A 27,599-nucleotide genomic window follows, 5' to 3' on the forward strand; every position below is an offset into this window, starting at 1 on the left:
CCCTCCCCCGCAATACCCACCCCCAGCTGCACCCTGCTTGCCCCCCCGCAATACCCACCCCCAGCTGCACCCTGCTTGCCCCCTCCCCCGCAATACCCACCCCCATGCTGCAGCCCTGCTTGCCCCCTCCCCCGCAATACCCACCCCCATGCTGCAGCCCTGCTTGCCCCCCCCCCGCAATACCCACCCCCAAGCTGCAGCCCTGCTTGCCCCCTCCCCCGCAATACCCACCCCCATGCTGCAGCCCTGCTTGCCCCCCCCCCGCAATACCCACCCCCATGCTGCAGCCCTGCTTGCCCCCTCCTCCGCAATACCCACCCCCATGCTGCAGCCCTGCTTGCCCCCCCCCCCGCAATACCCACCCCCATGCTGCAGCCCTGCTTGCCCCCTCCCCCGCAATACCCACCCCCAGCTGCAGCTCGGCCTGCCCCCCGTTCAGATCCCCTCCCGCCCCGCACGCTACCCCATCCCTCCTCTTCCTCCCCAAAACAGCCCCAAGCCCCGCCCCCGGCTCATGCGTGACACCGCCCCCACCCCCTGTCCCTGGCTCCCCGCTCCTCCCCGTCCCACACCCCTCCGCCCGCTCCCCGCCCCGCCTCCCAGGGCGGGCTCTGCAGCAGCTGCTCGGGGCCATTGGTCCCTTTCCGTGCCAGTTTCCACCCCCCCGCCCCATCCCCCGGGGGCGGGGCTTTCTCCTTGAAACTGTTGCAAGTTTGCAGGGCGGGGGAGGGGCGAGCCCGGAGAGTCCCGCGGGGGGGGCTGGGAGGCGGGGCCAGCCCGCGCCCCTCGGACGGATTTTTTTTTTTTTTTTGGCTGCACATGGGAAGCAAAAGTTGTCCTGGCCCCGCTCCCCCGCAGCGCGTGCGGGTTGCAGCAGCCTCGCGCTGGGGGGGTCGCCTTCCCGCTGCTCCTCCTCGGCTACTGGGGTGTCCCCCCCCCGGGCTATGAGGAATAAAAGGCGGTCGGGCCCCTCCCCGCAAGTCTAAGGGCTGCAAGGAAGCAGAGAAACAGGCTCGCCCCGCAAGACTTTTTTTTTGGGAGGGGGGGGTCTAGGGAAGGGCAGAACTTCGGGGATGGGTCGCTGGGGGGGGCTGCGCTGCCGCCTCGGCCGGGGGCTGTAGGGGAAGCCGGGGGGCGCCCGCCTGCTGCCGTCTCATCATGGGGACGGGCATGTGCTCGAGGAGGCAGAAGGGGCTCTTGCAAACCGGCTTCTGCCTTCTGGCGGTGGCGTGTCTGGGCTCCGGAGTTTTCCTCTACAGCCACTTGCAGCAGCAGGCGAAGAACGCCGAAGCCCTGGCTCTGAAATACAAGCAGCAGCAGGAAGCTCTGTCCGCCCAGCTGCAAGGTGAGTGAGTGTGTGTGTGTGTGTGTGTGTGTGTCTGTGACCCCCACCCCCTGGAGGTGGCCGGTTGTGTCATTCCTCCAGAGACACCCCTCCCCAGCTGCTTTGGGGGAACAGGCTCTGCTGCTTGATTTCAGGGGCCTTAAAAATACCTCGCTCCTGTCTCCTTTTTTTAACCTCCCTGCCTGGCAGTAGACTAACTATGCACCTCTCTCTGCCAACAGTCCTCGGGGTGTGCTTGGTTGTTGAGCTCAATTGCGTCTGATCTGCCCTGGATTATGGCCCTGTAATTTCATCAGCACAGGCTTTATGTAACTTTATATTTTTAATGATCTCCGCTCTTATTTCGCTAGGCAGAATCAGAACTAGAACCACCACAGCCAATTCCTCTGGGTGCCGAAAGCTAGGGGCTGGGAGAGGGAATGGTGGGAGGGAAGGTGTGTGTAAGTTATCCTAGCATTTAGCACTGCTGTTTTGAGCAAGGAAGCCCTCTCCATTTAGTGAGAAATTTGATCTGCAGTCCCCCTTGCCTTCCTGCCTGTCGATTTTGTTGTTGATGGATGCTAATACAATGCCACAGCACTGAGGTGTGCTTAGGGGGGAATTGACTATGCAGGGACCTTCCCTGGAAGCCAAAGGGAAATAGCTTTTGCGGAGGTGGGTGAGTGTGTGTGTGTGTGTGTGTGATTTTTTCCAGTAGGACCACCCACTTTGACAGTTTCTGCACAGATACCGCTAGCAGCAAACTTTTAAAAACAATTGTTTCCCCCTTCAAAAAACCTCCAAACTTGGGGGTATTTAATTTTAGCTCCTAGGGAGATTTCCCCCAGGGGCTGGGTGGAAGACCCATGTTGTTCTTTTTTGAACTCTCTTCCTTTTCTAGACTGTGCATTCTAGACTTCTTGTCTCTCTGCTAGAGCTAGAACTCCCACTTTTAACACCAGCATTCTCCCGAGGCTTATGTCTTTGTTGGGGTTAAGTAGAGGGATTTATTCCTTGGAGTCCAATCCATCTGCAGGATGGGCTCTGCTCTGGAATGAATGCCCACAGAACATATTTCATATGGCTACTTGCCAGTCGGCATCTGGTTTCTCAAGGATAAGAGAATCGCTTAAACATATTTCTTGTCATAAATAATAGACTAGATTCTAGCATGTAAAGCCAAGATTGTTCCTCAGGCTAAGAACAATTATGACCTCCATCAGATATAAAATTATATTTTAAGGACGTTAGCCTGCATTGCTAAGAAGGTCTATAGGTTCCAGCCCTGTCATTGCTTCAGCATACTCCTGCACGGTCAGATCTTTGCAGGGTCAGATCTTCCAAAGTGCGTGCATGTCACATTGGATCCACAGCGGTGCCAGCTAGGGTTGTTAAATTGTGTGTAATCAGCTAACCGAGTAGTCGATGGAATTTCAACTTGATTAGTTGATAAGGGGGTAAACTGCCCCCCACCAGCTTCTGTTCTGCCCTGCCCTGCCCTTCTCCCCCTCCCTCCCCCCGCTGCCTTTCTAATAGAGGCAGCAAGGGAGGGGGGGAGCGATGAGTTGAGTCACTACTTGACTACAACCCAATAAGCATATGCTGACTAGTTGCTTACATCCCTAGTGCCAGCGTGAATGTGCTGTGCAGAAGTTTGCATGTGTAAACCGCACACCTACTGGGCTTATGTCTATATTGGCAAGATTTTGCGCAACAGTTTTTGCCTTAGAGTATTTGAGTAAGAGAGCGTCTACACTGGCATGTGCCTTTGCGCAAAAGATGTGCTTTTGCGCAAGAGCATCTGTGCCAGTGTAGACGCTCTCTTGCGCAAGAAAGCTCCGATGTTTAAAATGACCATCGGGCTTCCTTGCGCAAGAAATTGATGTTGCCTGTCGACACTGGCCTCTTGCGCAAGAACAGTTGTGCAAGAGGGCTTATCCCTGAGCGGGAGCATCAGAGTATTTGTGCAAGAAGCACTGATTTTATACATTAGAACGTCAGTGTTCTTGCGCAAGCATTCGTGGCCAGTGTAGACAGGTGGCAAAATCTTGCCAATATAGACATAGCCTGGGTGTGGTGCACTGACCCATGTAGTGGCCCTGAGATCACTTACAGAGAGAGTGAGTTTGCTCTGCAGCCTTAGCTGTGAGCCAGCTGGCTTTTAGCTCAAGCTGCAGAGGCTCCTGCACTAAGCTCCAGAGGTCCCAGGTTTGGTTTTGCCTGCCGGTGTTGTGTGCGCAACCCAGCACATGCTCTTCTTGCAATTGGGACTCTGTGTCCCTCTCTGTAAAATGGGTAGGGTGACTTTTCACCTGCCTCACAGGAGTGTAGCAAAGTGTAACTCTGCAGCATGTTGTGCCACACAGTTTGCTTCCATTTTTTTCTGCTAATCACTTGCGATATTAAGGCAGCAGCTACAATTAGTGCCTTTGTCACCACCCCACAAGGGGCCTCCCACATGGACCTCACATCAGAGGCAGCTGGGTCCAAATCAGAGGATCAGCAGTGCAGATATGCAGCCTCCATTTCTTACTCTCGTGTGACCTGCTGATGCTCACCGTTGGAGTGCGGGGATTGATGTTAAAAGAGTAAGTTGAGGCCACCAGTCTCTGGGACTTGGTTCTGGGAGCAGGACAGAGCGAGTACCGAAGTCAGGTTCATAATGATATTCCACTCAGAGAAAGTTTATATTTCGATGCGTGGTCAGGGAGCAAGTAGTCTGGTCGCTTTCAACCCTATCGCTAGCAATTACAGACATTGCCATGGAAACCCTTCATATTTGGGGAACATTTGTCCAGTTATTTTAAGAAAGATGGAAGTTGGAGTGAAATTTTCCTGGCAGGAGAGGCAGAACAGGCTAGCAGCTGCAAAGCTGTTAGCACGGTTCATAAGTATCTCCAGGTACATTGATAGCAGCACATCTTGCTGTATATCTCACGCCATCTTGCCATGCCTCCTCCAGCAGCAATGGTTTGATGCCTACAGCTGAGGAGCAGGCTCAGGGCTTCTGGGAGCTTGTCACCAAGGTTGTGGGGAGCCACTGGGCCTTGCACCCCCCCCATCTGCAGTCAGATGTGCCTTCCACCAGCAGGTAGAAGAGAAGGTTTATTTATTCGCAGGGATACAGTGTAGAACAGACTTGTCAGCACAGGCACCAGAAGCAGTCAGTACAAACCATCTTGGGTAAAGGGGGCTCAGAGCCAACGGTCCCCGTCCCCCCCAGCCAGCAAGACTCACTCGCACACTCAGACATGTCTTCCCCTTCAGTCAGCCCTGCTTCTAGCCTTTGTCCAGCTTCCTGGCCAAAGGTGTCACCTGGTCATGTTCCCCCTCCCAGGGTAGGGTTATAGTAAGCGCTAGCCACTGTGTACGTGAGAGAGACTGTCACACTGAATGTCCCAACACCACCTTGTTATTGGTGCAGTGCCCAAGGAAACTGACAGTAGAAATCAGGCGCGACATAATGAAGCAAACAAAGGGCATACAGTCCCCACTTTGTCACAGGGCTCTGCAGCTGCCTTGCTCTAAGACTTCAAGCCTGTTGCTTTACCCGCTCTGTGCCTCAGTTTCCCCAGTCTCTGTGTGTAAACCAGGGACAGCATTTCACAGGGGTAGTACGAAGCTGACTCAGGCACTGTTGACTCAGGATTCTTCCTAGTTCTTCACGTCTTTCAGGTGCTTCCTGTTCCCTTCACCGCTGGCACAGCAAGTGCCCCTCCCCCCTTCTGGCTGTCCTGTAAATAAAGTTCTCAAGGGGAATGCCCGGCCACAAATTATTGCAAGGGGAAAGGAAAGCGAGGGGCGGCAGTGAGCCTGTTCTCCTTGTGGGGCTACCCTGGAGCCAGTGATGTATCCTCTTGTTGGCATAAGGAAATGTATCTTCCCTGCTCTGCTGTCAAACGAGCCAAGTGGCTGGTCATATCCAAACGGCCAGGCTCCAGACTCAGCTGCTTGTATCAGAAACATGAGAGGCAGAGAGGGAGGGTTCCTAAGTGTGTGGGTGCCTCCTGTATCCCCCATCATGCTTTTTGCCGTGAAGCAGGGGGCCCGGCGGCTGCTGCTGCCCCGGATCCATCCGATACGCCTCTGATGCGTGGGGGTGGGGCACGAGAGGGAAACGGCAAGGCCTTCTGGTCCTTGGCTGGGCTCAGCTTTGTTTTGAGGGATGAGAGTGGGGGACCTGTGGCCGTTCAGTGCGAGGTGGTTGCATGGAAGCGTTGCGTCAGGTTGCAGCCTGGCTAAGATCCCATGGCTGCTGCGGCGCCAGGTTCCCCCACCTTAAACTAAATCAGAGCCCTGAAGTTTTGTGGCAAGTGGCTTTAAAAAAAAATACCTTCTTGGTGTGTGGGTGTGTGTGGGGGGGGAGGTATTTACCACTGCTCTTTGCCACTCACAAACTGATGACTGCTGTGATCTTAGTTCAGCAAATGGTGCTGTCAGAGCATTGGAGCAGAGGGCTGGAAAGGATGCAATTACAGCCCCATCCGGTTCTCCCTGACCTCTGCCCGGTGGCCTGGCACACACTCACCAGACTTCTGTTCCAGAAGCATTTTTCAGCTCTTAAAGAGCCCCGGTCATACATGGGCGACCATAACAGTCTCCCACTCCTACCCCACTGGGCATTTGCCAGGTGTTTTGTTTCCTTTATCACCCCCCGCGATTAGAAGGGGCTGCCTGGTAATGCTTGGTTCTCATTCTGATTTGTAGTCTGCTCCCTTTCTCCCCTCCATCATGTGTGATATTTTTTGAAAGCGGCTGCAGTTTGGCGTTTGGGGAGACGGAGGTTTGCTGCCGGAGATGGCACCAGTTTCATGGGCAGCGGGTTGTGATGTGATTGAAGCAATCTGGCGTGATCTCTGTAGAGGGGAAAGCGGCAGAGACATAAGCTGCCTGGGTGGTTAGCATTGGGCGGGGGACTTGGTGTGCTGTGAAATTGCCTGGGGCTTGCATACCTCTTCAGTGTCCTGTGGCTGCAGTTGCTTTGCTTGGAGGAGCGAGTGGGTTTCCAGCATGAGCCCTGCCTGGTCATTCTAGCAAATCCCGGGCTACCTTGGAAATTCATGGATGTCACTGTGCTGCGCTTGGAACATCTCTGCTGACACTCCTGCCCCCAAACCACTGGGCTTCCGACCCATACGTGGGTGGATGGGTAGGTGTGAAAGCACCCCCCACCCCATGATCCCCCAAGTAAGCATGGTCTTGCAGGCCAGGGGAAGGCAGGAGCAGCGCTGCCTGAGCCTCCCCCATGTTCTGAACAGCTGGGGGAAGGTTGGGGCTGATTTCTCCGCTTACATGGGGGACTATGGGGGGTGCTTTTACATCCTTGCATTCCACAGCTACACCCCCCCTGAAATTCCTGCGTATGGGTCAGGGCTTCTTACCCCAAACTCCATTAGCTGTTCATGGTTGGACCGTGATGTCCAACCAGTTTGCTATAGCACTAGCCACTATAGTCCACTATAGTGGCTACTGCTCCAGAACACCTGTGGCTAGTGGCTAGTGTTTTGGACAGCACGGCTGTAGGACATGGGGGACACAATTGACTTCCTAATCCCTTCTAGTAGAGGTCAGTGGCAGATGAACTTTGCCTGGTCACCCCATAATGCAGGGGTGGGGAAGCTAAGGCTCAGGGGTCAGATGTGGCCCCCAGCTTGCCTGGATCCAGACCCTGGTGTTCAGGCTCCCCCTTCCCCTCCAGCATTGGGGAGCTGGTGGGGCTGGAACTTGTGCCCCCGGCTCTTGTGTGCGAGGGGACTGTGGGGAGTGTCTTTCTTCTTTTCAGTTGGCCACATCAGGTTGTGTGGGGCCCCTGATTTTTCTGTGGGTCAGCAAGCAGCCCCCGACCCAAAAAAGGTGCCCCACCTCCGCTGTAACGTTTTACGTCTTTAAATTGTAGGTTTTTATTAAGGACAAAGCGATTTGTGTCCTCAGCTAGCTGGGGACACGAAACAACTTGTCATGGGAAACGATACACCAGGATTAACAGCAGAGTCAGTCAGGCTGCCAAGGGAGCTCAGAGCTTTCCCCATCCACGCAGTTTCTGTATGTTAGCATTTTTAAGAGGTCCCAGCAAATACTCCAGCTCCAGGGACTGCGTGTATAATGGCAGGAAACGACCGACTGGGAAGATTAGCTTTTTTTTTTTTTAAGTCGATTCTTTTCAGCAGTTCAGGGCTTTGCGTTTTAGTTTGCTTGGCAGCATGTGATGCTGCTTTAGCCCTGGAATTCTGGCTCACCTCCAGCTCTGTTAATTACACTCTGGCCTCCCTAAATATCCTCCTGTCATTTCAACTGGCTACCGAGTTCTTCTCTCCCTACCCTATGCTGCTAAGTAAAACTACTCCGCTCTGTTAAACAGCTGCTGTATTTATTCCGTCTCAGAGGGGGCACAGTGATCCTTCTGTAGAGCGCTTACTGCCCGTTTGCAAGGTTCCGATAGCTTTGGACGAAAGGTGGTGTGGAAGCAAAAGTGTAACGTTCGCCTTGGATGCAAGGAAAGCTTACCAAGCTTTTAAAGTACCTGGCCCAGAGTTGGGAGATATGGGGTTTGTGTTTGGCTCTGCCACAGTGTTCTTATGTGAACTGGAGCATGTCCCTTACCTAGAGATGGCCCTAACCTGTGAAGTGTGGATTAGAATCTTTGGCTTGGGTTTCAGTTCAAGTTTGTCACTGTGTGTAGCTGCTTGAGGCCTCAGTTTCCCCATGCGCGCCCTGGAGATACTAGCACCTGATACCTTCTGGGGCTGTCAGAGCAGATCTGTGATTTCAGGTTTTAAGCAATTAAACACCAATAAAATACCCTTGATTTAAAAAAACAATCCAATAAACACCAGAAATGGTTACTTGTATCTAAGGGCTTGTCTACATGGAGCAGTAATACGGACTTTGAGGGTGTGATTTTTAAAGTGCACTAACATGTGCATTGATTGGTCCGTGTAGACCTTCCTGGAGAGTATCTTTTGTGTGTTTTAATGCGCTGTTTGAAAGAGTAGTATGTTAAAGTACACAAAGGATCATTATGGGAGATTACTTGTTGTCCTATATATTACTGTAATAAGCAATTAGTATAATAGTCATGACTATGCAACGAGAGAGCCTCAAAACCCCCTAATTTTTGTACATCTACATAAATCTCAAAACTTGCTAAACATAACCCCCAAATGATGAAATGAATAACCCCTAAAAAACAGAAGCTGCCCATATAAACATGCCCATGCGGCAGGGGTCTGTAATGATTGTCCAATATTAACCTCACGGATCAATGCACCTGGATGATTTCTTGCTTATGCCTTGAAATGATCTGTGTTCTTGGAAACTAGCATGGCTGACTGAAATACCCTCATGTGAAGTACAAGGGGGGACGTCCCTTCTAGGGCACAGGAAATGCAGTCAACTTGAATGTGAAATTGTGTCTCGGAGGAGCCGTCAAAACTACCGGTGCCATCGCTTGCCCGTCTTTTAGGCATTTCTGTTGCTAGCCAAGGCAGTCTCACCTTCTTACTGCTGGATCGCCGGGTCTAATCTGCCTTACATCCCAACTTTGGTGGGGTGGAAGTGACTAGTTGGCTAAAGATGCAACTAGTCGCTTCCCGCCTCTTTTCTCTCCCTCCCTCCCCCCGCTGCCTCTTGTTGCTGGTGCTCTAGGGAGCTGGTTTAAAAGCTGGTTCCCCCAAGCAACATCTCCAAAGGGGGTAGGGGAGATAGAGGCACAGCAGGAGATGGCGCGAGCAGGGACTGACGCTTTGGCTGCGATTCTGCTTTTGACGTGTGTGTACATTTCAAAAGCAGAAGGCCCCAGGCTCCCTGCTGGGTTTCCTTTTGAAACGTACAAGAGCCCCGGTGGGGTGCAGGCCGTCCCCTGCTGATCCCCGCTCACTGCAGGGCTTCCGCTTTTGAACTGTAGCAAGAGCCTGGCCGAGCTCTTCCGACAGTTCAAAGGCAGAGGTGCCCTTCTAGATTAATTGAATAGTCGATGGAAATCCCATTAGTTCGATTAGTTCCTTCATCTAAATTTAACATCCCTACACCAAAGTGTGTTGCCGTCCCTGGCCGTGTCCTGGCTTTACGTGGACTTGGAAGCTCCTTGTGGCATGTGAGACACTCACAAAGGCGGCCAGTGCAGGGCGACTGAGCTGTTTCAGGTGGCAGAGACTCCCGTGTGTGTCTGTGTGCTGACCTTGGCTTGTAGCGAGCAGGGCAGGGAAAATTCCCCAGGGTGACCACTCCTGGAGCAAACGGCTGGCTAAGTGCTTCTAAAAATACAGTTGTCATTGAAGACTCGCGAGTGCTGTGCCCGTGTTCCTGTTGGCTGAGCCCCTCCAGCAGAGGGGGGGCCCGCGTCAGAGGATGGAAAGGGTGAAAAGTTAAACAGCAGTTTCTGGCCTGAGTTAAGAAGAGCCGGTTAAAAACAGAAAGGGTCGCTCCCTTCTTCCCCTTCCCCCTCAAATGGACAGGGTGTCAGGCACCAAACTGAGCAGCAAGCAGTTGGGACTGCACAGAACTTTAATCCTTCCTCACCCCAGTACTGATGACTTCAGGGGTTCAAGCATCATGAGACAGGCCCCCAGAACTCACAGGATTGTCTAGAAAATCAAGACGGGTTTTACACTGATTGTCTTTGGGTTTCCGAGCCTTGAGGGTGCACTCAGGTCAGGCTTGTAAGTTTCCCCCTGTAGCCATGGGAGCTGGACGTCATGGAGGACTGGGGAGCTACCGGGGAGCTGATCCACAGCCACAGGGAGAAGAGAAGGTTTATTGGTTGACTGGGACACAGCGCAGAACAGACTTGTTGTTAGAGGGGCGAGGAGCAGTCAGTACAATCCAACTTGGGGAGAAGGGGTCCTGGGCCTGGTTTCCCCCCTCCTGCCCCCTGTCCCATCCTAAACCATGGAGACTGACCCATCCCCTCAGGCCCTAGTCCCCAACCTGCAATCAGCCCCACCTACTCCTTTGTTCCCCTTCCTGGGCCAAAGGTGTTTCTGCTGTCCTGTGGCCCTCAGAACCTGAGAGATTGACATTCTTCCTCAGTGAGTCATGCTCAGCCTCCCCCTCCAGATAGTGTTGCTGTGCCACAGGAAACTGAGGCACATACACAGAGTTATTACAGAACAGCACAGGGCAGTAGAATCACATACAACACCACAACACAAACACAGAGTGACTACAGTCCCCATTAAGTCACACGAGGAACTTTAAAAAGGCATTTCAGAGGGGCCAGTCATGTTAGTCTATTTCAGCAAAAACAAGAAGTCCTGTATCTCCTTAAAGACTAACACATTTATTAGAGCATAAGCTTTTGTGAGTTGCAACTCACTTCCTCAGATGCATGAAGTGAAAGAATCACATGGCAGGGAAATACACATCCCTAGCCAGATGGGAGTGTTAATGAGGCTAATATCATCAGGGTGGATGTGGATAAGGTGAGAATACCTAAAGGGGAAAATGACTTCTTGTGATGAGAGAGCCAGTTGCAGTCCCTTTGCAGATTCATTCTGACAGTGTCAGACTTGCATGTGAATCCCTGCTGCACAGTTTCACATTGCAGTCTGTTTTTTGAAGCTTTTTTTAGTAACTTTCAAGCCTGTAAGTGAGTTGAGATTCTTACCACACCATCTGACTCCAGGAAATGGAGCTTTAAAAAACCCCAAAACCCACCAGATAAAGAATCTTAAAAATATCAGGCTGGGAGGGACCTTGAGAAGTTATCAGCTGCAGCTCCCCGCCATCAACGCAGGACAAAAATAATCCTAGACGATCCTGACAAGTATCTGTCCAACCTGTTCTTAAATATCTCCAGTGATGAGGATTCCACAACCTCCCTTATGATTCTGTTTCAGAACTTAACTTAAGAGTTATCTTAGATATTAGGAAAAACTTTCTAAAACTCCTTTGCAGTAGATGAAACCCATTACCGCTTGTCCTACCTTCAGTGGTCTTGGAGAACAATTGATCATTGACAGCGTTGGTGTTCCCTCTAATCTTTTCCATCCATGTGCTGAATAAATTTTATGTGCACCTGAGGTATGTGTGAATATGCACCACCAGTTGAGACCTAGCTGTGGGTGCTCTGCTAATCAGCTGTCCTCAGACTTCCCTGAGGGTGTATAAAATAACATACCCAGGCACGTAGGTAACCCTAGTTTGATGCTTAGCATAACTGAGTGGCTGCACAATACTAGTTTAGATGCAGTCAAAGCAGTCTTTGCCTTTCCTCTGGTTCTGAGTCTGTGCTGCCACGCGTCCTGCATCCGTGGCATCCTGGCACCAAGCTTGCTGTGTACATGGGAGGCTTTTGGAGGAGTGTGTGTGTGTGTGGGGGGGGGGGGGGGTGGTAACAGTTTTTGCTTGCTGCTGAGTGATTCAGCAGATGATGTGACAGTCTTTCAAGACTGGTTATAGACATCTGGGGTTATTGGCTGCAGCCTGCGCAGTGTGTGGCAAGGTTTCAGCGAGACAAGGTTGAGCATTTTTAGGCAGCGGGATGGGGAATGCATGCAGAAGGCCCTGGCTGTGAAAGGGTTTTCTTTCTCCCCTCTGTTCCCCAGTAACAGCACAGCCCCATGCCCTAGCCTGGCCAAGTCTTCTCCCTAGAAGCAAGGGATATTAGCGAACCAGGGAGAGCTCTTGGGTCACTTTCAGATTTCAAAGTGGATTAAAATCCTCATCCATCAGGAGGTTTCTTTGGCACTTTATCTGTCATGTGGCTGATGCACAAAACAATCCATTGCTTTTCCCCCGGGTTGCCTCTGTGCCCAGCATAGTTGTTCTTTTGTGCATGTAATGGGAGAGCTGGCTGGCTGGCCTGTTGAATTTCAATGGCTTGTGTCCACTTTAGGGCCAATTAATGGGTCGGGGAGGGGGTTGGAGGGGAGGAAGCATTTGTCTGGCTGTCTCCTGCCTGCTGCTGACACAGTTTCGGAGCTACTGACTTGAGAGGCAGCTTGAATCGCAAAGTGGAATTAAGCCAAAGAAAAACAAACTCACCAGGCTTCCCCGCTCAGACACCAAAGCAGGCCTCCCTTGGGATAGAGGAGAGTCCCTTTGCAAACCTCCAAGCCAAGCAGCGAGTCTGCTGATGCTACAGCACAGGGCCTGGCATAAGAACCTGGTGGGAGAGTTTGGGAGCCCAAAATTGGACAAGCTATTCCAGATGTGGCCTCACCAGTGCGGAATAGAGGGGAATAATCACTCCCCTCAATCTGCTGGAAACGCTCCTACCGGTGCAGCCTGATATGCCCTTAGACAAATGCTCTTGTTGCCGATTGGCTGATTGTATCTGGCTCTTGTCCACTGTGATCCCCAGGTCCTTTTCTGCAGAGCTCCTGCGTAGCCAGTCGGCCCGTAGCTTGGGAGTCTGTGATCCCATTCGGTTACCGTGGGATACAGTGGGCCCACAGTAGCTTGACTGAGCGGCGTGACTTGTCTGCTGGACCAGAGATATTTCCCTCCATCCTGTTCCCCTGTATCTGGATGCACTTACACCTGTTCCCCCTGTATCTGGAGAGCACTTGCGGGCTCTCTCTCCCGCGTTAGTCATGCTACGCCTTCCTCTCTAGGAATGGCTTTTCCCGCTCGTATTTTTGTCAAAATCAACACTTTTAAAAAATGGTTGAGGACAGACTGTGGTGCAAACAGCCTCTTCTGTTGCAAAAGGGTTTTGGCAATCCCTGTCTGACTAGCTCTAGTCATACCTCTGGCCATGGGGCTGGTGGTCCAGCCGGTGGGGGAGCATTTTAACCTGCCTGAGCACCTTGTTTTGGACTTGCAAGTTGTCATTCTCAGACAGAAAAAACAGACTGCAGAAAGAAACTGCTGAGCTGGATTCATATGCAAATTTGACACCATGAACCACGGTCTAAACCAGGGCTGGGGAACCTTTTTTGGGTCGCACAGGAAAATCAGTCGTGGGGAGGGCACACAAGTGAAAAGCCAACCCCCTGCCCCCAAACGCACACAACTCTGACTGACGTGGCACTCCCTACATTCCCCTCCTATGCCAGAGCCTAGAGGGGCCTAGTAGATCTAGTAGATTTTGTGTGCTCCAGCCCTGTAGTGGGGCAGCGAGGGCGGAGGGGGGGGGGAGAGTGCGGGCAGCTGGAGCATGAGAGCAGGGTCCCTAATGCTGAGGGAGGGGGGCTTGAGCCTCAGGGGTTAGATCCAGGGCCGCATCCATCCCCTGGTCTAAACAAACCCATGGCGTGGCTGTTGCCTTACAACAGGCACGCCCCTTCTCACCACGGCTGGAGGTGAGCCACGTCCGTTCTGGTTTGGTTAGCACTGATGTCACACTCCCATCTCTGCGACTTCCTCATCTGAGGAAGTGAGCTATAGCTCACGACAGCTTATGCTCGAACAACCTAATAGGTCAGTCTTTAAAGTGCAACCGGACTCCTTGTGTTTGCTGCAACAGACTAATGTGGCTCCCCCTCTGAAACCCGCCCCACCCTGGATTCTCCTCCAGTCTCGCTCAGGGCAACTTTCAGAAGTGTTCAGCAGTGGCCTACATCGCTCCCTTTGCAGTGCAAAGCTCCCGTTCACTCCTGCCGGAGCAGGATTAGGCCAGCGCAGAGTGCTTCTGAAAAGTCCAGCTGGGATTTGCCTTGCCTCTTATGGACGTGCCACTACTGCTAACAGCCATGGTTTGTTCTCCCCAGCCTGTCGTGGCTCCGTGGGCTTTCACCAGTGTCCTTGCTGTGCTGGGGGGTGAAAGGAGTCTTGCTCCCTCTAGCTTGTGGCCGGATGCCCTGATTCAGTCCCAGGAGGCCAGAGTGCAGTAGGTTGCCGCTTTTCTATTTGTTTGGTCACTGGATGCTGAAGTCCTGCCCTGCCCCACCTCTTCCCACAGGGCCCTATTCTCCCCCTCTTCTTGGAAGGCTCTACCCCCACCTGGTGCAGGTGAAAGGCAGCCCAGCTGAGCGGCGGCTGGTGTGGGTTCATGACCTGTCACCTCCCCCCTGCCCTGCAATAACCAGACATTTGGTTTGGGTGACATTTAGGATTGCTACTTACCAGATCCTGTTTTCGAAAGCTGGACACCCCAAAATGGTATCTGGACATGAGCCAAAAACTGGAGACTCTAGGTGAAACTCAGAAGGAGGGTAACCCTAGAGTGAAGGGATGTTTTGCTTCTGAAGTACCAGCGACTGTGATTCGGATTGTGACAGGCTCCTTAGTACCAGAGTTCCCCAAATACATGTGCGGAAGCCCAGAGGGTGCTTCAGGGTCTCGGGGAACCATTGACTGGCTGACAAACAGCATGTGACTTACGTACTCAATCCATGGTGTCCTTAGTTCAGAGAGTGATGGCTGTATGGGCGGGGCTGTCAAACCAGCCAGTCCTCATACATCCCTTGTGGGCACTGGCTAGCAGGCGTTTCACTCATTGGCAGGGTGGGGCCCTGCTTGCACAGGTTGAACCTCTCTAGTCTGGCACTCTTTGGTCCAGCAACCTCTGTGGTCCGGCATGATTTTAGTTTGCCGGATGTCCACTTATCGTGGGTGTGGCCAAATTTCCTGTGGTCCCATAAAGTTTGTTTACAGCCCACCAGTCCTGGCTCTGTGTCCTGTGCTGTTGTTTAGCTGTAATTTACCCCTAAATGTCTTTAAGGTTATGTCTACACTAGCCCCCTAGTTCAAACTGGGGGGGGGGGGGCTAATGAGGGCGACTGAAATTGCTTGTAAATTGAAGTAAAGTCTTTAATTCGAATTAGCTGTTAAACCTCATTCCAGGAGGAATAACAGCTAATTCGAGTTAGGGCTTTACTTTGAACTCCCGTTTCACGGCCGCGTGTAGACGTGGGCAGTTATTCCAGGCTAGTCAATTTCCAAAATGGCGACTGCCCAGGAACATGCTAATGAAGTGCGGGATATTTAAATCCCACGCTTCATTTGCAATTTCGGTTGCCCTCATTAGCCTCCCTAGTTCGAACTAGGGGGCTAGTGTAGACATACCCTAAGATCCCAGGAAGCAGTGGAGGTGTTGGCCGTGCTGCTAGACAATATTGACTTCCCATGGTCTGGCAAATTCTCAGGTTCGGCACCGGTCAGGTCCTGAGGGTGCTGGATTTGAAAGGTCCAACCTGTGCCAAGGGCTGCTCTTGCCCGTATGCTCAGACTCTTGTTTTAGTACTGACGCCCACGCGCTGGTTGCCTGTAGGTGAGTGTCTCTGACTTTGAAACCTCGCTTGGCTAATGGGACACCCTCCAGCCTGTCTTAGAACAGAAAGGGCTAAGTGGAGAGAAATCTTCTCTGCGTCCTAAAATGCCCATGGGGCTCTTTCTGCTCTACTGGCTAATGGGTTAGCCAGCTGGGAGCCTTAATGAAGGGCAAGGTCTTTATTCCTTCAGTTCCAGGGGGATTTTAACAGGCATTTTTGTAAATGCTAGTGCAGCATTGGTCAGCTGGGCTCTTCGCACACCAGTTCATGTGGCTGTCCCGCAGGGCTCCTTGTCCCTACCCCTTAGAATCCAGCGGTAAAACTAATTCTCCTCCTGCTTTTGCCTCCACTTCTAAATAATTATAGAACTAACTGACCCAGTTTCTTTTTAACAAGGTAAGTTGTATCCAGCTTTCCCCAGTACCTTCAATTCCCCATCTATACCTAGGGTTGATGTCTCTTCAGGTTTTCCCAGGATCATCTTTTTCTGTTTTTGTTTTTTGGTTCGCCCAAGATTGTGATTTCAAATCTGTCAGGGTGCTTAGCACATACTGCCAGCTGTCCGGTTTTATGGGCTCAGTTTCGTCCTTTTTTTTTTTTTTTTAGTGTACATCAGAGATGGCAACCCCGTTGACATCCTAGGGAGAATACTGTTATGATTTGCTTTTGTGGGTGTGCACCACTGCCCTGTAGCCACAGCATATGGAACAGGAGCTGCTTACATGTGGCATACACCCTATACTGCCCAAGAAGATTTTCCATTCGCTGAGGCGCAGTAGGCTTCGAGAGCAGGATGATTGTTCTAACCACACACCGGGGCTATGACTTTCTCAATGGTCGCGATAACAATCAAGATGTTTCTAAGTGACCATGATTTGTTATACTACTAACTGCATCACAAGGGTGGTGTTTGGTGAATTAGCTAAGGGGCCACCATGAACTTATTTTTTTCTTCTGAGTGAATACAGATTTTTCTAAGCTGGAAGTTGTTGGACATTTTCTTGAAAATAATCAGTGAAAATTTTAAAACCCACGCGGAAAAGTTCATTAGTGTTTAACTAGGGGGTGGTACCCCTTACTCACTATGCTCGCCAACCCCCCCTCTGTGGGGATAGACAGGCCCAGCTCTCCCCCTGGCTGTAGTTGCGCCAACCCCAGCCTCTTCCTCCCCCCAGCTGCTGGGGCTGCACCACCCCGGCTCTCTCGCCCTGGCCTCCAGGGGAGCCTGCTCCAAGGCCTCACCGAGCCCCACACTCTTCTTCTCCCTCCCGCCCCCTGCCGCTAGCAGAGATGGCTGGGCTGCAACCGCGCCAGCCCAGGCCCCCTCCCTCTCCCCCTCTCCCCATAGACACATCACCCCGGGCCCTTTTTCTCCTCCCCCTCCCCCCTCCTGCAGCCTAACCTTAATCCTCCGTCTCTCAGCCAAGGCTGCGTCAGGCCCTGCTCTCCTGACCATCGGCAGGTGGGGTGCCCCGAGGCCTCCCATGCCCTGCACTCTCCTCCCGGCTGCCAAGCACACAGGAGGAGGGAGGCGTGGCATGGCAGCCAACATGGGGAAAGGGAAGGGAGTGACTGCAGGACGCCAGAGTGACGTGGTGACGTTACTCTGTCATCCTGCAGGAAAAGCTTTTTTCTCGGTATAGTAAGATAAGGATGGAACCAATAAGGTTTTATAGAACTTTGGCTAAAAATCCCCTATGGAGTTAAGACCCTTTATAGAGAACTTCTTAAACCATCTAACAGAATTACATGGAAAATTCGACTCCTGCTTCAGAACTTGATCAATCAGTCTGAAAAGTCTATAGGAAGATGATCCTCCTTGCTTGAATTCTCAAGAAGTTCTCCATAATTCACGGACTGGCTATGATTTGGAAGGATCCTTCACAAGTTGAAACAGATGGAGATGGGTCCTGAGTTGCGTCTTAGGTCCAGGTCTAAGTGAGATGAGTTGCACCCATGAAGTAGCGAACTGTGGGAGGAGGAGGGAGCCTTTGTGGTGTGGCGAGCCCCCCTTGTGTTTGTGGTATGTTAAAATTCACACACCAGGTTTGCCTCCTAACAGCTGAACAAGAGACTCTACGTGTGCCCATGCGGCATCAGCCAGGTATAAAGAAGAATCTGTTGGTACCTTAAAGACCAACAGATTGATTTGGGCATCAGCTTTTGTGGGCGAAGACCCATTTCCTCCGATGCAGGGAGTGAAAGGACAGAGGCAGCGTAACTGTAGTAGCACACGAAAAGAAGGGAGTTACCTTAGCAAGTGGAGGGCCGGTACTAAGGGGACCAATTCAGACAGGGTGGATATGGCCCACTCCCAACAGCTGATGTGAGTCCCAAGAGAGGGAAAGTTGCTTCTGTAGTGAGCCAGCCATTCCCAGGCCCTGACCAGCCCCAAATTAATAGTGTCAGGTTTGCGAGCGGATTGCAGCTCCGCAGTTCCCCTTTGAAGTCTGTTTTGAAGTGGTTGTGTTGAAGGGTGGCCACTGTCAAATCTCTTCTGAGTGACCAGGGAGACGGAAGTGCTCTCCTACTGGTTCTTGTACGTCACCGTTCTTGATGTCTGATCTGTGTCCCATTTATTCTTGTGTAGAGACCGTCCAGTCTGGCCAACGTACATGGCAAAGGGGCAGTGCCGGCACATGAGGGCATAGATCACATGAGCAGATGTGCAGGTGAACGAGCCCTTGACGGTGTGGCTGATGTGGTTCGGTCCTATGAAGTGCCCTACAAATGGGCAAAACGAGGTAGGGTTGAGTCAAGAGACTGGCTCGGCCTCGGACAACACGACTTTGATGAAGCTGGGAATAGTATCCCGGAGTTGTGACTGTTACTGTTGGGTCTTTACTCCTTCCCTTTCGCCATGTCAGAAAAGCGACTGAAATTGGTTTCAAGTAGCAGTGAGTGTCGGAGTGAAATTAACGTGAGTCAGTCCAGTAAGTGAATGCTCTTACTTTGCAGAGTAAAGCATTTTTCTGACCCTTTTTCTGACCCTTCCCACGCTTGGCGTGCGTCTTGTCCCACTTGAAGTCCGTTCAAATTGCCCCAGTTTTTGGAGGGTTCCCTGGTTTGCTGCAGAGCTGGCTTTGCTGCAGTGCTGGGGGACGTGACCACCGCCTCCCGTGTTTGAAAGGCTCCGTGGGACGGTCCAGATGGGCGGACTGAAGATGTGCACATTAAGATGTGGAGCGGAGCATTCTTGGCTTCCTGAAGAGCGGCCTTGGTAACTAGTTACAAAGCGGAACTTTATTCCGGCCCCCTCGGTGGGACAGAAGGGTCGTAGAGCGCCTCGAAATCGAATCCTGCTTTAAGGGATAAAGGAATCCCTTTTTAAACCTAATTAAAAGCCGCTGCGAGCTTTGCAGCATTCTTGTTAATACAAGGGGTGAGCAATGGAGTGTGGATAATGGTGTTTCTGGTGCATTTCAATCAGAGCCACGCAAATTTGATTTTTTTTCCCCCAGGGCCAGATTCTCGGCTGGCTTTCTGACTTCAGAGGAGCCGCTCTGATCTACGCCAGCGAGGGATCTGGCTCCTCGACCTAGGGGTAGCCTAGAGTTTGCACCACTCTGGCCTCCACAGTGCGATTCATTTCCAAGCCTCCAATTCTCCATGCAGCAAAGGAGTAGCAGTGGGCTCGGCCGTGGGGTGCTGTCAGCCTGTACAAGGAGAGCCTGGAGAAGGGGGAAGCATTGCCTGGCTGACAGCCCATATTAGGGATATGAAGGTTTAACTGGTTAACCAGTGGGGGATGGAGCAGCCCCTGCCTGCGGCAAGGGGGGCCGCTCCAGCCCGGCGGGGGCAGAGTGGCCTCCCCGCTACCCCCCCTTTTAATCAGTTAGCAGGTCTAACCAGTTCACTAATTAAACGGGATTTTACATCCCTAGCCCATCCCTCCTGTAGGGGCCCTCAGCAGCGGATGTGGTGCTCCCAGGAGATGAGGTTGCCTTCTGTGGAGCGGGTTGGGAATGTGATGAAACATTAGAGTTGGAAAATGCCCATTTGTCCCACCAGAAATGTTCAGTGGAAATGTATCCATTTAGCTGTCACTGCCCCAAGTCTGGGGCGGAATTTCAGGGGGAGAGGAGAAAAGTGCAGCATTCCCTGCAAGCTGAGCACTTAGGCAGCCACCCAGGAGAGATTCAAATGCACCCCAGCTGATTAGCAGAGCGCCCACAGCTGGCAGCGTGTGTTTCGACTGGTGGTGCACATGCATACGTACCTTGGTGCACAAAATTAATTTTATTCCACACACAAGTAAACAAGTTAGAGGGGCCATTGTCCAGAAGCCAATAGGGTAGGCTCAAATCACTGCTCTCCTGGTTTCTGAGCAGAGTCTGGGGCTTCCACACCCCAGGTACACCATGTAACCACTGGAGAATTGACCTCTCAGGTGGGCCGGGGTCTCTGTCTTTTTTCTGTGTTGATGGCAAACTTCAAAGGTCTCCTTTGCCTTGTGAAGGGAGACGACACAAATGCCGAGACCTCGGCCCTTCTCGTGAGATGGGGAACAGTCTGGCTGGCTGCCTGCTTTGCTGCTCGCTCTGGGCTTTTCTCAAGGGAGCTTTGTATGCTTCCTGCGTGAGCTGCTTCCCAGCTCAATCCTCTTGGGAAGGATTTTCTGTCTCCCTGGCATTCCCCCAGCAGAATCCTCTCCGGGGCCGTACCGCAAGGCTCCCTCGTGGGTAGAGCATCTCAGAAGGGCTCCTCGGTGTGCCTCTCTCTCCCTGTCTGTCAGTAACCTTCCCCACCAGCTTCACCTCCACAGAGTGGCCCATGCCTGGTGCCGACATCCAGGGGTTCGTGCTTTAAGGGCTTTCTCAGCTGGTGAGTTTGTCTTCTCCAGGCCCTTATTTTTAGGACTGTGTCAATGAGCGTTTGAGTCAGGCAGGGTTGAGTCTCGCGCTGTCCCAAACATGGAAGCATGGCTTTCCCCGGTGGTGAGGGCAGGAACCCACAATCCTTCTCGTCCCTTATTCATCCACTGACTTGCCCTGCGGCCTTAGGTCTGGTTGCTTCCACTCTCTGTGCCTCCACCTTCCCTTCTGTAAAATGGGGCTAGCAATGCTTCGCCAACTCCATAAGATGCTCTGAAATCCTGGATTTGCAGGGCTACTCGAGGGCAAAGACCTTCTATAGCCTCCAGGACGTCCTAGCTGTTAGTGCAACATCGACTCCCTCTGCCACTGAACCCTTGGCTAATGCTCATCTTGGGGCAGTTTGAGAGCGGGTCATGTGTATGAGAGAGTGCATCGGTATTGTACGGAGTCTCTCTTTCAGGCTTCAGGCTGAATTTCTGCTCCATCCCTCCCCTCCCGTGAAGTACAGTGGAAAATACCAGAGGCAAAGACCCAATCGGAGAAGTTAGCTGCCGGAAGGCATCTTCCAGTTCTGTGCCTTGCTTTTCTGCCTTTCCTGCTCTTGGAAAAGTGCCCAAGCCTGTCTCCATAAATCCTTTTCCCTGCCCGCCGGAGTGCAGCCATGCTGAGCAGCCCCATTAGTAAGAATTGGCCCTGGCCAGACATGCGGCTCAGCAATCTGTACTGAGCTGGTTAGCTAAGGGCTGCTGCATAACCAGCTTTGACTTCCCTTCGGATTCATCTTTCACCAGGACGTTGGCGTCCCAGCCCTTAATGGAGCATCGAGCCTGGTTTTTGCTCCCGGGGGCCTTTCTTCTTGGTTCTGAAATGTTGACTCAAGTCTGCTCCCCCGGGATCCTCTCTGTGTGATGCTCTGTCTCCTTGGGGAGGAACTTGGGATGGGCCCCCTCCACACGTGTCGTCCATGGCTGTGGGGAGCAAAGGCAGGGGAGCGTGAAGTTGTTCGGCTGGTTTATTTCATGCTTCCCCTTTTCTCTTCCCGTCCTTAGTTGTGTACGAGCACAGAGCGCGGCTCGAACGATCCCTGCAGAAAGAGCGAGGGGAGCACAAGAAGACCAAGGAAGGTGAGTCTCTTGTGCAGCTCACCGGGTGTCTGTAGGGAGTGATGCACCTGGAGGTGTTTCCACTCTGCAAGTGAATCCTCCCAAAGCCCTCGTGAGGCGGTCGGTGGGAATGATCCTGGCTTGACACCTGGAGAAACTGAGGCAGGGTGGCTAGTGACTCACCTGAGGCCACTGAGGGAGCGGGTGGTGTGAGAGCTGGGACTGGAATTCTGGAGTTAATGGCTCCAACTTGTGTAGTTCGTCCTTGTCAAATCAACTGTCTGTCCAGGGCAGGGATGGGCAACCTGCAGCCGGTGGGCCTCGTGGTCCCCTGTGGTTCCACCAGCAGCCTGTGCACCCCAGTCTGTCCCCCTCCCCCACACGCCTCTCGCACACTGTGGCACAGGAAGTCCCGGGATCCAATGCCTCCCTGTCCCTTCCAGCACGTTCAGAGCACTGCGGGAAAACCATTCAGGGCTGTGCCTGCTCTGGGAGGGAGAAGGAGGAGCACCAATCAGTGGAGCTGATGCCCTCCGAAAATGCTGGGAGGGGGGAGTAGGAGGCGTGGGGACCCCAGTGTGCGAGAGGTGGGTGGGGGAGGGGGCAGAGAGGGGGTGCAGGTGGAACTCCAATAGGCTGCATGTTGCCCACTGCTGGTCAGGCCTGGCCCTCTGAGACAAAGGAGGGCCACTTGTGCGGCCCACTCGCTAGTTTTGGTTGCCCATCACTGGTCCAGGCTCTTGCTTTAACCCCTGTGACATATCCACGTTCTTCAGACCCATTAACTAAGCCCTGCGCTAGACCTTGCCTTTTCCTTTTAAATGGGTCAACTTTTAATTGCGAGGTGACTCAGCTAGTTCACCAAAATCAGGGCTGCTCTTCCAGGTGCGCTGCTCTGACGAGGTGCCGCCCATCGCTTCTGCTTCGTAATAATCGCATTCTTGCCAGCTCTTTGTTGGTGACATGGGCTACAGTTGTACAATCTCCCATTGGCTGGAATCCAGAGGGGTTTTTTAAGACGGTGAAATTGAATAGGCCTTAAGAAGCAAAAGAGCTGGGGCCTGTATCTCATAGTAGCCCTGCCTGCTGGATGGCGGCTCGCTTTAGCCCTGCATGTGGCAATTTAACAGCTTGGGTTGTATCTTCAAAGCTGCTCGGTGGAGCAACGCATCTCCCCCACTTGGCCCCCTTCCTAAGCTCCCTGCGCTTCTGGAAAGGTTGACGTGCAGCATCTGAGCGTGTTACGAGTCTGTGGATAAATAGTTGACGCAGCCGTTGGATGTCTGTCTTCTGAGATGTAGATTTTTCATAGTTTGTCAGTGGCGCTCTAGGAACGGAGGTGGTGCCTGCCAGATGGATGGCTGCAGGGCGTGCGTGGACTCTGAGCGACTCAGGGCTGCGTGCGTGGCGTCTCTAAGAATGCTGACAGGCATTTCTCCGTGGCTGGATCCTGAGAGCTATTTATTGCAAGCAAGCTTAGCATCTGATGTGCATAAAAGAGAGGCTGAGAAGTGCTGTCTTCAGTTAGCTTTCACCGCACGCTCCCCATTGTCCTGACCAGCTGTGTGCACTGCAATTACTCGTGTAGCTTCCTCTCGAGGAGCCTTAAATAGAAAACTATGTTGTGGTTTTAAGACCAAGGCACAAAGAAGCTGGCATAGTTACTCCACCGACCCAGGCTCTGAGAGGCCGCTGCATTAACTCTCTCCACATGGACCCATCTCTGCCCAAGGGGTTTTGTTTCCCATTAGCTATTTCTCATTATTTGGGTTTTGGTAGCACCTGGGAGTTCTGTTCTTGGGCCAGAACCCTCTTGTACCAGGCGCTGTACAGACATAGATAAAACAGACAGTCCTTGGCTCAGAGTGTGGACAAAGCATTGGCGCTTGTAACAGTTTGAGCGATCACCAGTCTAGCGCCTCCTGCTGGTTGATCCAGGATTAGCTTCTCCAGCCCTGAAGTATTGACCGGTGTCTCACCCTCAGTTACTTGTCTTCTGGGCTATTTCAGGCCCCATGTCCCTCCCGGCTCATGGTGCCCTTTCCTGCTCCACACTCTGGGGGGGGGTCTCTTCTCCCAGGGAACCCCGATCCATTGCCTTTCGTCATCTAGCCCTTGTCTCCGGGGCCAACTGCTGTCTGCAATGGCCATTCAGCATTGGCAAAGGGGGATGGACCTGCTACCTCCCTGCAACCCTAGTATCCTCAGGCCCTTGTATCAGGCCTGCAGCCTGGGAACTGGATCAGGCCAGAGCTCCTCAGCTCTGCCTGCACTTTCTTCAGCACAGCTCAGTGTCATGAACCCTCTACAGCTTCAGGCAGCCAAGACCTTCATGCTCCACAGCTGGAACAAGAATGTGTGAGTTCCTCCTCTCCAGCAGCCCTTCTTATAGGCCCCAGCCAGGCCCTGATTGGCTGTTTCTAGCCCTTTTCTGATTGGCCCATGGTCCAAGCCCTCTCCTAGGCCTGGGTTTGACCCTTCTTTCACTGAAGCAGAGTGACTGCCCTGATCTAGAACAATTGGTTCTGTGCTGGTTTGTGCAAACCCATGACTGTTATGGGATCCAAAGTCTGTATCAGCGCTGGCTGCACTGGCATGGTTCCTTCCGGAATGAGGGCTGGATCCTGATTGGTTAGGGGAGTTATCTCTTCCCCCAGTGACTATCCCTGGGAGAATACAGGGGAGCCCTGGTAGGAATTGGGGAGATGCTCGAGAGCACTAATGCCGCATTCTTCATAGAAAGGCCCTTATTTGTGTGTTTGATTCAGTGGGAGGAGCATACAGGCAGACCTAAGCAATTAACCCTCCTTCCCAATTCTAATGGCAGACGCCACGGTGCCGCGATGGGATCCCGTCCGTACCATTTTCCCATGGGGTGGGAAATTCGCCTTGCCTGCCGTTGTAAGAAGAGGACACAGTGTAGCAGACAAACGATGCACCTCCCTGAGCCTCGCAGAGCAGTGCTCCCCTGAGTGCAGTGCTGTTTGTGCTGCCTGCTGGAGTTGGGTGGCACGTGGAAATGTGTCCCTGTGACTTGGCTGGATGCTTTTTATGTCAAAGTATCAACCGGGTGGCTCAGAGGCCCGAGCACTGGACTGTCAGGAGGTGCTGCAAAGCAGGACAGTGGGGAGGTGCACTGGCTACCAGCAGCAGGTGGGGATCTGCTCCAGCACCACTGGTTAACCTTAACCGGTAACCTCACTCGTGAAGATGAGGTTTACTGGTTAAACTTCACATCCCTAGTTTGGACTCCTGGAGCCAGCTGTGGCTAGTGCTTACCAGCCAGCTCTTGAGTACATCTGTGTGATGATAAATCGGTTTGCTACAAAATGCACTGCCTCTCCCCCATGTGTATCGTGCAGCTGGGCTGCTGCTCGTCTCCTTCTAGCCCGCTGCCCTGCTGGGAGAGATGGCACTGTCGCCTTAAAATAGGGTTTCTCACTAGCTTCTGTCATCTCAAAGGACCTCCAAGAAAGGCTCCGACTTTGCACTGCTGAAATGCAGCCATCCCTGGGGTGCAGAGTGGCAGCCATGAAGAACACTGTACTGGAGCGGGAAAGAGGGAAATTTTGGCCAGGACACCAGACAGGTGTAATGGGAATTGCTACCGGATCTCCGATGGCACAGAGCAGGCAGGACCTTTTAAGTCTCTTAAAAGCCATAGCCCATCTGGCTGGATCGCAGCCTTTTGCCCAGTTAGGAGTTTTTCTCCTTCTGAAAATAGAAAACAGATCCTTGGAAATTTCATCCAACTAAACTCTTCTTTCTTCCTTTCTAGATTTTTTGGTGTATAAACTAGAAGCTCAAGAGGCGCTCAACAAAGAGAAGGTAGCTAAGTATGTTCCCGCGTGTGCGTGAGAGAAAGGGAGAGAAGTCCCATCAGTATTTCCACAGCTCCACGTCAATACGCGAAGGAAGTGAGACACACGTTGGGGATGATGCTGGCATTAGTGTGTTAGGCCAGGATGTATCCCCACAGAAAGCCTCCTGGGTCATGTCATCATTCATGGTCTGAGAGCTTGTCCATGTGACTGTTTAGTTTCTGGTTGGGGTATGAATCTGTCCTGCACTAGGCTACTTTGGACTGTGTCTGTGCGGATCCTGCTGCTGCATGTTAACAGTTTGGGTTTGTCTACATGGGGACATCCAGAAAAATTCATCCAAATAAATTACAGGGGTGAGGTTGAAGTGGACTAGTTAAACCTCATGAACTCCTCTGTGAACACCCTCATTCAGTAATTAATGTGGCCTTAACTCAGTTTATCTGAATTCCTTTCCAAAGTGAATTACATTAAGAACATAAGGTAAGAACATAATGGCCACACTGGGTCAGACCAAAGGTCCATCTAGCCCAGTATCCTGTCTGCCGACAGTGGCCAATGCCAGGTGCCCCAGAGGGAGTGAACAGAACAGGTAATGGGTGAACTAAAGCTTTGCGAACAGGGGCAGCTAACAGGGAGTTTTGTGAGGGAGTTCTCCAGGTGAAGGAGGAGGGATTACGGGGCCCTTGGGGTATGTGGCTATCTGTAGTGTGTGTGTTTGTGTTTGGAGGCTACTTGCTGGTTGCCTGAAAGATACTGTATACCGAGCTTGTGTTTGTCTGTTTGGAGATTCATGTGCTGAGCTGAACTAAACTGAACCAAGGCCGCTTTAATTCAGAATAAAGGCGTTCACGCTGGGATTCAGTGTGGTTTAACTAATTCACTTCACATTCACGTTTAGTTCTTTCAGATTTAGCTTTCTGGATGTTGCTGTGCAGACGAGCCCAAACTGTTAACGCGCATCAGCAGGGTCCATGTGGACAGTTAGTCTGCAGAGGGCCAGCGCGTGGTAGACGCCCACCCCAGCTTGCCATGAACTTATCTACACAAACAATTAGCCCTTATGTGTGAGAGGGTCTATTTTAAGGATGTTAAATTTAGTTTAAGCAACTAATCTCCTAGTCGATGGAATTTCCATTGACTAGTCGATAAGCGGGAGCGCTGCGGTGGGGTTAGCTCCCAGCCCCAGCACTAACCCTGCTGCAGCTCTACCTTGTAAATCTATACATTTAAAAGACTGATGTGCGGTGGTGGGGACCCAACGTGAGCTGGGACAGCTGATTCCCAGCTTGCGCCAGGTCCCCCCCAGCTGCGCACCAGCCTTCTAAACGTATTAAGAGCCAGCAGGTTCTTAATACATTTAGAAAGCAGAGGCGCAACATGTGGAACTGGGTGCCAGCTGGGAATCAGCTGATCCCCAGCTCATGCCTGGTCCCTGCTACCCCCTGCAGAGATGGTTCTGTGGGGAACCATCTTTTAAGCTGGTTCCCCCCAGCACTGGCTCCTGCTCCCCTCCTCCTCCTCGCTGCCTCTCTAGTCGAGGGACTAGCTGACAATCTGATAAGCTTTTGCTTATTGGATAGTTGACATTTCAATTAATTTGGGAATTCTCTCTCTCTCTCTCTCTCTCTCTCTCTCTCTCAATCTGGGGATGTTGCTAGCCCAAGTCCTTATTGTTTGTCCAGATCTGTAAATAGCAAACTGGGTGCCCGGACTTCTCGCCTCCATAGCGCCATGGAGGCCTGTGCGGTTTCCTGTTGCCAAACTTAGGCCAGTTGTCTTTGGAATGGACAGAATTCCACGCACCTGAGTACCAGGGAGCTGGGACGGCACAGAAGAGAGTGGTGCCTTCCTGCAGGGAAGCTGTAAACACTGTCACCGGGTTTTCCTGGTCCTTTGGGGTGCATGGCAACAGAGCTGAGACGGGAGGAGATCAGGAGGAGCATCCTCCCCTCCCCGCATAGCCCTGTCCCAAGGGGAGCTGGGTATGTGTCCCTAACAAGCTGCATGTTAAATCACCCATTCCCTGGTGCTCAGAGCCAGAGCAAAACCGCCATTGTTCTAAACGCTGCGTGTCTGGCAGGCAGTTGGCTCTGCTTGTTATTCAGTCCATGGCAGTGGAGCTGATAGGTTTCACTGCCAACCCCCGTCTGCCTGAAAAGAGGAGGGGGCAGTTTAGGGGCATCTTTCAGTGGAGGTGGGAGTCCTTTGTCCTCCTCTTCAGTAGCCCCGGCCCTTTGCAAAACAGGGAGCATGGAGTAACAGACACCGGTGCACATGCTGCTGTGTGACCAGCAGCAGCGAAAACTTCCATGCTGCTGAATTCAGGCAGAACTTTATTACCAGAGCCCCTAGGAGCCCAGATAGCTCAGGGTTTG

General features: G+C 52.3%; 1 protein-coding gene across 4 annotated transcripts in view; it reads left to right on the forward strand.

The window, feature by feature from the left end:
* The first annotated feature begins 774 nt into the window (after window positions 1-774).
* The window catches only part of LOC102450495 (uncharacterized), a 91,803-nt gene continuing 64,978 nt past the window's right edge, over window positions 775-27,599 (forward strand). For 2 of the 4 annotated variants that reach the window (XM_075906715.2, XM_075906714.2), the window contains exons 1-3: window positions 775-1,345; window positions 21,347-21,421; window positions 25,179-25,228. In XM_075906715.2, coding sequence (XP_075762830.2) covers window positions 1,159-1,345; window positions 21,347-21,421; window positions 25,179-25,228 — 312 coding nt within the window. In that variant the 5' untranslated portion in view covers window positions 775-1,158. The remainder of the gene's footprint in view (window positions 1,346-21,346; window positions 21,422-25,178; window positions 25,229-27,599) is intronic. The other 2 variants (XM_006124659.5, XM_006124658.3) reach the window with 2 other exon arrangements.

This window comes from Pelodiscus sinensis, chromosome 24 (assembly GCF_052426305.1).
Source record: "Pelodiscus sinensis isolate ZL-2025 chromosome 24, ASM5242630v1, whole genome shotgun sequence".
Classification (NCBI taxonomy): Eukaryota; Metazoa; Chordata; order Testudines; family Trionychidae; genus Pelodiscus; species Pelodiscus sinensis.